The 13598-nt window shown below is 38.1% G+C and overlaps 1 protein-coding gene across 1 annotated transcript; it reads left to right on the forward strand.

Moving 5' to 3' along the window:
* LOC134804583 (protein Mpv17) lies at window positions 1–5429 on the forward strand. Its single transcript, XM_063777693.1, has 2 exons — window positions 1–333; window positions 1692–5429. The coding sequence occupies exons 1-2, from the start codon at window positions 124–126 to the stop codon at window positions 2037–2039; spliced, it is 558 nt and encodes a 185-aa protein (XP_063633763.1). The 5' UTR covers window positions 1–123; the 3' UTR covers window positions 2040–5429.
* Window positions 5430–13598: the final 8169 nt, after the last annotated feature.

Consider the following 13598-nt stretch of genomic DNA (forward strand, 5'->3'; position numbering starts at 1 on the left):
TTAACCTCAAATCGGATGTTTATTTATTAATTACCTATCGTACTTTGTGAAATTCATATTCATATCACTGCTAATTCTAATGAAATTATGGAACATTAGCATATTTAAAAATTCGTGTTCAGCATGCATGTCGTGGTGTTGAAGTTTCGCGGTATGATCAGACTATATCAAAATGCTCTTGTCCGGCGACCGTATTTAATGCAAGCTATACAAAGTGGAGCATTAATGGGAGCCGGCGACTTGATATCACAGACATTAATAGAAAAAAAACCATTAAAGGACCTTGATTACAAGAGAACATGTCAGTTTGCATCCATTGGCCTTTTTGTCGGTGTAAGTAGTATATTATGCAGTAATTTACAATATTTAGCTATTCTTATAAAATATGCCCAATTTCCAGTGCTATACTTTCTTACATTCACATCTAAACTATAGGGTGTGCAATACGGACCAGACGGGCCAGACATTCTCTAAGTTTCTATCCTCGTAAGATCCAGGGAAATTTTTGTGCTTTTGAATTTGGAACTTTCTTTTATTTCTATATGAGTTCAAAACTCGAATTTAATTTGTACTTGTACCAGTACACGGGGACTTACGAGGATTAATTTAATTAATTTAGTGTGGAAGATACTTTTAAATGCTAACTAATAGTGATAATATGTTATTTGGATGTATTATCTCTATTAGTGAAACTTTTAGGGGTGGCAGATACTTTCATTTCATGCAAGATATGATTGTGACACAATAAAATATACTTACAGTCAAAAAGTAATCATTCCCCAAACTTAGTGTCTTTTGGAGTTGAGGCTGGCCACAGTGAAGTGTTGAGTGACTCAGTGTGATTGTGAATAGCCGGGTACTGACTGAGCGAGCAGCCTCGCGAGGCAGTCTCGCGAGGCAAATCCTCGGTCAGTCAGGACATGCCACGCCTCGGCCCGAGCCGAGCGTTGTCGGTTTTTTGTCCATGTCTCAAAGGCGCCTCAGTAAGTTTGCCGCGCTCACTCAAGACAGTTGTGTTTTGCCTCGCTTGTTCGCTGCATGTTAGCGCCATGGATAAAGAACAGTGCCTTAAATTGATACAACTATATCGTGAATATAGACGATTATGGGATGCGAAATGTCCCGATTATACTAATAGAGGACTAAGAGAAAATGCGTGGAGAAATATAAGCCAGGAAATAAATTCTTTTTTTTACAAGCCGTAGAATTATTAAAAACGCAGTGGTAGCAACAGCTTTTCGAATGAACGGCCTCATGACATGCGTGGTCTCTGTGCCACTTCACGTTAAACTGAGCGCTCGATGTTTGGCTTAGGCGTCACCGTGGCTCGGCTTTTCCGCGCGCGGCAGCCTCGTGTGCAACAAATCCTACTGACCGAGACTGCCTCGCGCGGCAAACGTTGCGCGGCAATCGTCCGAGGCTGCCTCGCGAGGCTGCTCGCTCAATCAGTACCCGGCTAATGACATGCATTATTATACTTGGTCAAGCAAATCTTGTCAGGAGAAAAAGGCGACAAATTAAAAAAATGTAGGTGCGAGGGGTTATCGTCATCATCCCATAGAAAATTTGAATTTCGCGCCTTTTTCTACTGACAAGATTTGCTTGACCAACTATAGTACAAATGGTAAACCTGACTATGCAGTCATAAAAACCATATTGAAATATATTTTTAAACACAAGTTTTTTTTTAGGGGCCAGCACTTCGGCTCTGGTATGGAGTGCTACAAAAGTACATAGGGACACAGGGCAAAGCTGTTGCTCTTAAGAAAGTATTTATTGACCAAGCTATATTTGCCCCAACATTCCTCTTCATGATCCTTGCAACAGTGGGCACTATGCAGGGCAAGAACTGGGAGACAGTGCAAACTGAGATCAAGGCTAATTATGTAGATGTGTTAAAGACCAACTATTTAATTTGGCCATGGGTGCAAGTTGTAAATTTTTATTATGTGCCACTGCAATACCAAGTGCTTATTGTACAGGCTGTTGCATTGTTTTGGAATACATATTTGTCTTGGAAGACCAACAGACAACAATAAGGTGGTCATGTGTACATAGGTATCTATCTACTGGCAAATAAATCAACTTGACTAAATAAATAAAATATAGTCATCTGGAATTACCCTTTTAATCTTATAGTTCGTTTTTTTAGCATTAGAAAAAACGTAAACAATCTTGATGTCTTTTTATTGAAAAACACTCTGAAAAATAAGTCACAGCAAATATAGTTGGTCAAATCAATTTGTCAGTCAGTAAGAACCAGGAAAACTATACTCATCCTTTTCTTTTGGGTGCTAGTACTAGTGTAAGACAAAGATAGTATGATTCTCTCTATCTATGATTGAAATGAGACAGTCCTTTGACAAACTATATGTAACAATTATGAATCTTATACGATTATTTACATTCTTTTTCTTTCATAAGTAATAGTAACTGATTTTTAAAAAGCGTTTTTCAATTAAAAAACGAGTCAAGATCGCATAGTTTTTTTCTAATGCAAAAAAAACTAACTATAGTCAAATAGTAGGTACATACTTACGTACTGCCTAGGCAAGAAGATAAACAAATAAACATAAATATTAAACAAATGTCTGTAATATTGTTACTTTAAATAAAATCTAATATCTCCTTGTAAGGCCCACCATACAAAATTTTCCTATTTTTAATTGGAACCTAGTAGTGTAGTAAAAAGGAATGAATTACGTTTTTTGAGAAATCAATGGAACAAGAGAATAATAAAATTCTTACAGGCTTACAGTTGATCGCAATACGCTCACAAGATTAGAAGAGAAGATTTTATTTGTATTATGAAAGATTCTTATTAATTTGAAACCGGTGTACATTGCAATACCTACTGTTTAGCAACTTATGGCCTGAAAAATTCAATTAACATACAAAAAAACTGTCTTTACTAATTAGAAATTGTAGCATTGATGGTTTTTGTAACATATTTATGTATTACTTTGAAGTTTAACCCTTCAACTATTTTATTATTTAATTAATATAATAGCAATGGTCAAGACCACAATCATAATCATACAATGTGTTTGGACAGCTATGGTGGCGCCTCAGGTATGATGTTGAATTTTATCGACAAATCACCCCTATTTTTATTCTTCACCAATTTTGAATTACATCTCTTTAAAGTTTAATGGCACTAAACACGGCGCATTTGGTATATATACATCTGTCGCACATGTGTAAGAGGTGTCATTCGGTAGCTTAACAACTAAGGCATAAATGTCGTATTTATAAGAGTAATGTATTTTTTTTATGCGTTGCGCCGGTATTTTTTCGGGGCTGTGGTGTAGGTAGGTTTAGAACCGGTGGTAATTTTGACATCATATGTGCGTTGATATACTTATGCCTAAATTGAAGAATAAACACTATCACTTTTATTAAATCATTAGAAAATGTTATACTTAGGTAAGTCACCACAACTTTGTCCTAACACATTGTATAGTCAAATATTATACAAAGTAGGTCGTAAATACATGTAATAAATTAGGGTAATCTACCATATTGTTGGCAGGTTGGCACCTTTAACAGTATAAGGCAGCAGTTACAAATTTTTCACAAAAAAGGTGCCAATAACCGGTACTTACGTATCAGTGCTAATCATTAGTTCACAATGTTTGTGTACTTGACCATTTTTATGATTATGATATTATGACAATATGCAGATTGTACCTAAATAATGATTCACTTTAATGTGGTTGGTTTTGATACTACAAATGAAACTTATATTATAAACTAAAAATGATACCTATTTAGTTAGTTGTGAGTCTATTGTCACCAGATTGACAAAAATAACCCAAAGGAACTCCGATATAGAATGTAGATTTAGAACCAGTCTTAGTTTTCTGTAGGTACAATTTCTAATAAGGCTACACTGCGCTATTACAGTAAACACTACAACTTTTCCAACCGTTATATTTTACACAGATCATGCATAGACTGTAGGGGGCAGCATAGGACGCGTGATCGATCCCCCCACGCCTTTGTATCAAGCAGTGGCGTAGCGTGAACTAATCTAGCCGTGGGCGAAGTCGCATCTATCAGGCCCTTTTCTTTCGATGTGCCCGATAAGGGGCCTGGCGCCAAACCCCCCTAGGGGCGCGAGGCCGTGGGCGACGGCCCGCTTCGCCCACGCCTAGCTTCGCCACTGGTATCAAGTTCTTATTAATTATTAAGGTCACTACAAATCTTGCAACAATGGCATACAGCTTTTCATACAGCGTTTAGCCTGCTTGAAATCATGTGATTTGTTGCAACTGTTGCAAGTTTTGTAGAGGCTTTAAGGACTCAATGCGATATCATTGCTATCTGATTGGCAAAAGAAGGGTCGCGCTCATCTGCTTCGGCGACTCTTCACCAATCAGGAAGAAGAGTACTCCGCACTGCTAATTATGTAGATTATAGGTAGATAGATTCTGTTTCGGCAAACCATTAAGGAATCTCTGAGCTGTTATACGAATTTGAATCGTTTAGGATCGGTTGCACCAAACCATCTGTTACCGTTAAAATGTTTTTTTTTTAGGGTTCCGTACCCAAAGGGTAAAACGGGACCCTATTACTAAGACTCCGCTGTCCGTCCGTCCGTCCGTCTGTCACCAGGCTGTATCTCGTGATCTGTGATAGCTACACAGCTGAAATTTTCACAGATGATGTATTTCTGTTGCCGTTATAACAACAAATACTAAAAACAGAATAAAATAAAGATTTAAGTGGGGCTCCCGTACAACAAACGCGATTTTTGACCGAAGTTAAGCAACGTCGGGCGGGGTCAGTACTTGGATGGGTGACCTTTTTTTTTGTCGTTTTTTTTTATGGTACGGAGCCCTTCGTGCGCGAGTCCGACTCGTACTTGCCCAGTTTTTTTTGTTGGGAAGTTTCAGTTTGATGGTAAGGGAAGTTTCATAGTGTGAGTGACGTTGATCGATCCGTCTATTGTGGTTGGTGCAACTACCCATAGTTAAGATAAGACGGTAAAAGTGCTCGTTAAACGGGCTTGTTTCTTTTCATTCAGAACGAAAGTCGTTATTTCGGTAGCCCTAGCCAACCACACTGTTTAAAAGAACACTGCCTTTGTTTAACAGATAAGCATACATCGGGGTTTTCGGTGAGGGAATGTTCACACTAGCCAAATAACAGGTAAAAACTGTAAAAAACGATACTAATTTAACATTTCTAAGCACATTTGGACCTTATTACCTACGTTTAATTCATAGTTTGGTAATTATTTTACAATAAACAAATAGTTATAAAAATACACGAAATCATTCCCGCACCGAAAATCCCGATGTATGCAGATAAGGGTCAGTCGAGTTTAGTTTAACCATATTCAGTAGAATTTACAGTTCTACCATAGTTTCGAGACCTTGATTAGCACAAATTAGTTCTTTCATTCAAAGTTTTTGCGTTTTTAACGTAGCGTTTTTATTAATAAATGATTGTTTTACGTAACTTTGGTATTTATTTTTCCTTAATTTTCTTGTAATTTAAGTAGGAAGGGGCGGAGGTTCAGGTCCAGTAGGTACAATGTATTTAATTCAGTTCTTGTTGAATAGAATTAAACCTTTACCTTGTTTCATCATTTTTGATAATGTAAATGTTATGTAAAAATTTCACAAAATTTATTTGCTTGACATCGGAGATAATAAATGGTATTTATTATATTTTCATTCATAAGTACTTCGATACCTATTTTTACTGTAAAAAAAAAGGAAAAATTTGTTTTGGAATATTGGAATAGACCTCTACCATTTGCAATAAGCCATTCTATCAAAATTTGTTGAGCTATCAAAATTGCACTTGAAGCATAAGGACCCCTCTGTATGGAAAGATTGGAGAGCCACATTTTTACCCAATTTAATAAGGTATACCACAGTCCACAGCTATTATGCTCGCTTGATTTTTTCAGATGTTTTATTCACTATTACACCGAAGCCGCGATCGCGAGTGTGGCCACAGAATAAATAATAGTACTTTTCGCTTGTCTAAGTCTGTCTTTTCCTATTGGGTCGTGTTTAAGCTCCAACTTCCCCCTCTCCTGTGACGCTTCGGGCCTTCGGCCCTACGCGGAGCTCGGCCTTCGGCCTTCGCGAGCCTTCAGCCCGCCGGCTTCGCTTATCAAGACAGTTGACTTGGTAGAACGCTTGGAAGCACCGCGTTTTGGGAGTCGGGGTGGAGGCTCCGGGCCTTCGGCCCTCCGCCGGGGTCGGCCTTCGGCCTCCCGGCCCGAAGCTCGCCCTTCGGGCTCGCTTAACACAGTTTTTGTATAGGATTTTGCTTTGTTCGTCATTCCCGCAGCTCGGCCTTCGGCCTCGCCCAAAATTACTGAGGGTGGGTACGCTTGGACATTCGGGATGAAGCTCCGGGCCTAACGGCCCTCCGCGGGGTCGGCCTTCGGCCTCCCGGCCTGAAGCTCGCCCTTCGGGCTCGCTTAACCTACTTGTAAATTTAAATTTTACCCGTGTCCGCTGCCATTTTGGATATTTCCAAAAAAATTTTTACATGGTAATCTTAGGCCCCCTAGCTCGCCGCATGCCAAATCTCAGCGCGCTCGGACCAACTTGAAAAATTAAAAAAAAAAGTCGGCCATTTTGAAAAATTTTAAATGCTGTAGGGCTACCGCCAATACCGAAAATCGTCAATTGCGGGCATTTTTCTCTGTCACTCTAATTACGCCTTCATTGGAGTAAAAGAGTAAGATCCCCGCAATTTGCGAATTTCGGTTTTCGCGGTAGCCCCTCAGTTTGCTTTGTCTCGGGGCCCTCTATGACATTTGGTCGAGCACCCCCCACCTATCTCGCACCGTTTAAAAGTTGCCATACAAAATAAAAGTGGCCAGTTTTTCCGCACGTGTATAATTTTTCCAAATTTTTTTTTCGTGGGGATCTAGGGAACCCGGAGATTCCGTGACCAAAATTTCAGCGCGCTAGGACAACCTTGAAAAAATAAAAAAAAAGTCGGCCATTTTGGGAAAAAAATGGCGGCTTCAAAAACTGCCAAGGGGTTTCTATGACATTTGGTCGAGCACTCACCGTTAAGCCAGCCGTCAAACATTTTTCTGACCGAATCCGGTAGACCAAATGTCAGATTTTTCTGGGGGTCACCAGGCCCCAATTTCACCACGGTGACAGGTGCGACAATTGTAAAATCACTGTTGCTGATGTCACAGGCATCCATGGGCTACGGTTACCACTTACCATCGGGCGGGCCGTATTCCTGTTTGCCAGCATCATTGTATTATTTAAAAAAAACTTTATTATATCGGAAAAAAACAGATATTTCTTTTGCGAAGTTTTTGACAATTGTCAAGATTTAGAAGAATTGTAGGTAATTCTTGACAGGCAATGAGTTAGTTATATGTCGGAATTTCGTGACAATTGTAGTGTTTCTTGTGACAATTGTCATAAACTTAGCAAGAGAAATATCTGTTTTTCCGATATAATAAAGTTTTTTTTAATAAAACAATGATGGTGGCAAACAGGAACACGGCCCGCCCGATGGTAAGCGGTAACCGTAGCCCATGGATGCCTGTGACGTCAGCAACAGTGATGTTTTACAATTGTCGCACCTGTCACCGTGGTGAAATTGGAGCCAGACCGCCCTCTATATGAAACTGTCAAAGTCTAACACCCCACGAACCTCCTTCTTGGAGATCGAGCATGTCAATTAATCTTCGGGTTGCGGCTTTATATAATAATCAAATGGAAAAACAGCTAAATCACGTATGCCATAGATAACTAACAGTTAAACTCTATCAGCTGATGCTTTTCCGCCATATTGCCGCAAACCAAACTACGAAATCGGCGTGAAGTGTGCGAGTGTGGAGTCATACGTCAACTTCGCGATGTGTTCGCTCCGCGACGTCGCGCCGCGATTCAAGCACATAGTCTGGAGGGGGCTTTACACAAAGTCCCCCGTCGCGTGTGTTCGCGATAAACTCAAAAACTAGGTACTGAACGGATTTTCTTGCGGGTTTTCACCTATGAATAGAGTGATTCATGAGGATGGTCAGGAAGGTTTAGGTCATAAGGTGTATAAATCGTTAAAGGCTCCTCTTCACGTTGGGCCAACGCCACCGCAACGAGGGACGCATTTATGCGTTAGAGGGAGCAAGTGATATTGCTATCTCATTCTACCGCATGGCTGCGTCCCTCGTTGGCGTTGGCGTTGGCCCAACGTGAAGAGGAGCCATAACCTTTTGGCCGCCGGACCTAGTCCGTAAAGACGCTCACTCACACGCCAGAGCAAATTTTAAGTAAACACCCAATAAAAAGTTTAGGGATTGCAAATAGTGATATCGATATTTACAATTTATGGTAAAATTCTTCTCAATTTGGCTTTGTTCTTCAACTTTAATTTATTTCGAAAATGCCAAAAATTTACATATCTTTTACACACGACAATGTTAAAAATAAAGGCCTTTATCATAAAAAGCAACCACTAAACAATATCGATTCATGACGTAATATCACCGCACTAGGCTGTACGAGAAGTCATAAGCCCCCTCCAGACTATGCGCGTGAATCGCGGGCGAAGCCGCGAACGTGAGTGTGGAGTCGATTTCGCTGTCTGCGAAAATCGACGCCACACTCGCGTTCGCGGCTTCGCGCCGCGATTCGCGCACGAGTGAGGAGGGGGCTTTAAGACAACGGCGCGCATGGACTTGCCGCAGTGTAGACCGACAAGGACTGTTTCCGCGCGGATTAAGTAATAATAGTCTCTAGGTCGACGGCGTAAGCGCTTGTCGGTACGTAAACTTTATAAGCGTAACGTTAGAGCCGTGCATCGTGTGTCGATAATATAAATGTACCGGAACTGCATTGGGGACTACACGTGGGTATTTATTCAGTCATTTATTAATAAGATATTAAACTAACACAAAAAATTAAAATCTTTCATCATAATCAACACTTAGTATAAGTACATTAATCTACAGAACATTTCATTTATATATTAAGTAAAGGAAAAAATTGAAAAATTACGCTTTTTTATAATAAGTATAACTATTTATTTAAATTACTTATCTCATGTTCAGTCAGCAGCAGAAGTTGCTAAGCGGGCCAGGTGTTCAAAATGATCTTGTCGCGACTTTATTGTTAAGAAAATAAGAGCGTGTCAAGGTTATTTTGAACACCTCGCCCGCTTAGGAACTTTTGCTGCTGACTATTCAACCAAAATATAATAATATTGAACATGATTACATGAATCAGTCTTAAATAACAATTTACTTTTCTAAAATAAATAATCAACTTAATTTGAATTATTATAAAAATAGAGTTAGACCAAGATAAGTCTGCAACGATTATGATAGCTCGAAAGTCGGTGGTAAATTTAAAACTTAATTTTACGCGATTAAGTCCCATCGTTGTGAATAATAATTAGTCAAAGTCCTAACTTCTTATCAAAGAATAATCAGCTGTCCTTTTCGGTTCGAGCGAACAAAGAAAATTTTAAGTGTTATAAACCGCCACATAATAAACGCTCGGCGCGCGGCGCGTCCTTTGTTCCTACGTGTGATTTAAAACTGTGGTATTTTTATACACTTAAACACGTGTGTGTGACTAAAAATATGCATGTGAAAATTGTAATCCTCTTTAATTTAAAATGACTCATTATTTTACCGGTCAATAACAAATTTATGGTATAACAAAAACTAAGCTAACACTATCGTCTGAATTGATTTCTGATAGAAAGCGTAAATAATTGCCTAAGATAATTGAGTTTAAGGATTGCGTTTAATTTTTGCGATAAAGTTTATTCGACCAATCAGAATAACATAAATGCAAACCGTTTAAAACTTAGGGCGAGATGATATAAAAAAACAACATTAATTTTCAATATTATAACGAAACTAAAGTCTGACAAATAGGTACAAAAATATTAAAAAGTACTTACCTCGAAATCAATCTCATCTAGATTTTCAGTTTCAGTCCTAAATATTTCCGTTTCATTTTCAACTCCTTCTAAAATTCGCAAAAGCTCTTCTGTGCTCATGCTCAAGTCATTTGAGTTATTGTTTATTCCACTCATTTTAAACACTTAATGAATTCACATAACCATAGCATTTGATTCAAATCGGTTGATTCAACTGGTTCGATAGGCATGTATACTTGTTACTGGTAGTACTGGTACACAGTCGATCGGCAAAAACACGCGCACAATTCATTAAGGTACGAAATTCGTATTGATGACGTCATAAACAGTTCATGTACCTATATCTGTTTAAACGCGTCTACAAGTGTGTCGTCTACAATCAGATCCCCTCATTGGAAAAGGGCGGGGATCGGAAATGTTCGGGAATGCATGTTTCACATTCGACATGTTCCTTAGATGAGCTTCTCTGTTCCTGTATTACATCATCCCTACTATGACAATTTTTCGTCAATTTTAAGTACATATATAACATTCTCATAGTTAGGCGACACTGACTAGTCCGAGCGTCCGTCTGTACCACTCTTGTGTGCGAAGCGGTTCCTGCATTCATCACTCCCCACTACACTAGACCACAAGGACAGATTTACTTGTCTTATATACAGCTGAAGAAGCTCCCTGAACTTCAGCTATAGTTATGCATGTCTCTCTCTTGTTTTATTTTACGTATTCTAGTTACTAGTTACCACCAATTGGCATTTAACAAGTGTTCAAATGTTTAAATAAAACCAGATTTGCGATTTGATATTTATTTTGAATATTCTCATATCGATTTAACATTCCCATCCCTAGCTGTCTTGTATATGTCGGCCGCCGACATATACAAGACAACGGCGACGAGGGACATGAAAAACCATAGATTTAATATATAGAGATCCCGTGTCAGCGAGCTGTCACTGTTGCCACTTTTGTTTAGTGTACGATTAACAATGAGGCCCACCTTGCTGTAGCCATGTCGATAAAGTCATATCGATAAACTATCGACATTTCTTGCAATTTTAATTTTACTTCAAAGGTTTAACGATACCTAAAATGAACAAAAACGCTTTTATTCTTTATTGTGGTTATCAGATCACAATTTTATCGTCACGCCCCAGCAGGGAACCAAGGGAAAGTTCAGATATTTAATTAAAATACATAAATACCTACTAAAATATGTGTTCTGCAATAATTGAATTATTTTATTACATTATAATATATTAATTATCCATTAGCATTTCAATTATGTTTATGTTTAACGAAGATATTGAAGCTTCAATTAATCGCTATTTCATTCCGCTGTGTAGCGTTTATCGATATATAACATTATTAAAATCGACTTTTCACATCCCTAAAAGAGCACACATATACGCTTTTACGCACACATACACAGCCTGGGCGCATCAAAAAAGGCAACACTTGATTTGAAGTCCATCTTGTCAACAGTATGGTTGTCCTTTTTTGACAAACGGCATTTTTAAAAGAGCGAGGAGAGAGAAATGATACTAGTTGCTGCGCCGTGAAAGAGAACAGAAAACGTTGGGCCCTTGTGAAAAACGTTGAAATCTGGAGCAAATTTTTTGATAGCCTTATTATAAAAGAATGGATTTATATAGCTGCTTTATATGCATTTAAAAAAAACAAAGACCGAAGACATTAAAATGAGTGTAAAAATAATTACAATTGATATTCTTTTCACATTTACCGAGCGGTTGAATGAGTGTCTTGTATACAAGACAGCGGCGCCAGTGTACCGTTTTCTATCGTTGTCTTGTATACATGCCAACGGCGGCCAAAGGGTTAAGGTTCTACTTCTAACCGTGCGAAGCCGGGCCGGGTCGCTAGTTAAGGCGTATCCAGACTAGTACATTGTTCGCCAATCAAATTAAATTGCTCGATAGTCGATCGAATCAGGACATGCGGACGCAAACGCCAATTAGGCTCGCCGAATTACCGGTAAAAAGAGATGCGGACGCAGGAATACCATGGACCTATATAATAGGGACAAGACATATTGTTCTATATGTACAATTGCTTATAGAAATAGCACCCATTTTGACGGCACAAACATAAATATCTATCTATCTCGTTTTTACTCAGCACTGTCACCCACAGCAAAAAAGGATGACAGTATTTCGGTACGTACATAAAGTGGTTCATGAAAATACGTAAATACCTAAGGCTACAAATATAATGACCACCAAAAAATACTTTGGTACCCTAAATAAAAAAATCATGCTTACCAAAAAAAATTACTGAACACCAAAAAAATAAGGCCTAAAAATACAAAAGTACCACCACTTTAATTACGACTGCACTTCAAATTGTATTCAAATACCAAATATATTGAATGATCACCAAAAATCATTAATGATCACCAAATCTTGAAGACCAAATTAATGCGATATTTTCACCTAAATAAACCACTATGATTACCAAAAAATGTATACATATTACCAAATAAAGTAAACTGATGCCAAAATTACTAGCCCCTCCCGCTCAACCCCCCGTAGCCCGCACCGCATACCTACCTAACCTAATCTACTTTTCTAGTAGCATTTCGTTATGCTACTAGAAAAGTAAGTTAAACTGCTATCAGTTAAGTGGGTTAGGTTAGGTTAGCACTGCGACCCTTACAGAAACGAAATGGTACTAGAAAAGTAGGTTAGGTTAAGTTTCAACTGCTACCCATACAGATACGAAACGCTACTAGAAAAGTGGGTTAGGTTAGGTTTGAACTGCGACCCTTACAGAAAAGAAATGCTACTAGAAAAGTGGGTTAGGTTAGGTTTGAACTGCGACCCATACAGAAACGAAATGCTACTAGAAAAGTGGGTTAGGTTAGGTTTGAACTGCGACCCTTGCAGAAAAGAAATGCTACTAGAAAAGTGGGTTAGGTTAGGTTTGAACTGCGACCCTTACAGAAACAAAATGCTACTAGAAAAGTGGGTTAGGTTAGGTTAGAACTGCGACTGTTACAGAAATAAAATGCTACTAGAAAAAGGTGACGAAGTGAATTAATTAATTTAATAGGATAACGATATATTAAATGATTGCACATTTTTAATTAAAATGTGGTTACAATTTTGTGATCATTTACTATTTTTGCGTTTACAATGATTATTTTGGAGCCATTTGCTTTAATAGGATAGCAAGATTTAAAAATTTGGTTATCATTTTACATTAAAATGGAGTTCTAATTTTGGTGGTCATTTACTATTTTTGGGTTTACAATGATTATTTTGGTGTCATTTTCTTTAATAGGATAGCAAGATGTAAAAATTTGGTTATCATTTCACATTAAAATGGGGATTGAAATTTGGTAATCATTGACTATTTTTGGGTTAATAATGATTATTTTGGTGTCATTTCCTTTAAAAGGATAGTAAAATGTAATAAAATTGGTAATCATTTCACATTAAAATGGTGTTATAATTTTGGTGATCATTCATGATTTTAGGGTGGTAAAATAGATTTTTTTGGTATTAAATTTTATTAAATCTGGTGATCAGTTAAATAGCAGCCAATACCTAATGCGGCCGAAAATCCGCCATGTTTAGCGGCCTAAATGTCATTGTCAGTCAGTTCAGCCGGTAGTTGTCCTGTCAAAAAGTCGTGGTGAAAATGAAAATTATTAATTATCTTTTGTCAGTATTTTGCTTCTGTTTGAAAAT

This window comes from Cydia splendana, chromosome Z (assembly GCF_910591565.1).
Source record: "Cydia splendana chromosome Z, ilCydSple1.2, whole genome shotgun sequence".
NCBI lineage: Eukaryota > Metazoa > Arthropoda > Insecta > Lepidoptera > Tortricidae > Cydia > Cydia splendana.

Excerpts from the sequence above, each read along its gene's own strand:
- LOC134804583 (XM_063777693.1), top strand. The coding sequence starts at position 124 with ATGCATGTCGTGGTGTTGAAGTTTCGCGGTATGATCAGACTATATCAA. Across the intron at positions 334-1,691 it reads CCATTGGCCTTTTTGTCGGT|GGGCCAGCACTTCGGCTCTG; the intron begins GTAAGTAGTATA and ends GTTTTTTTTTAG.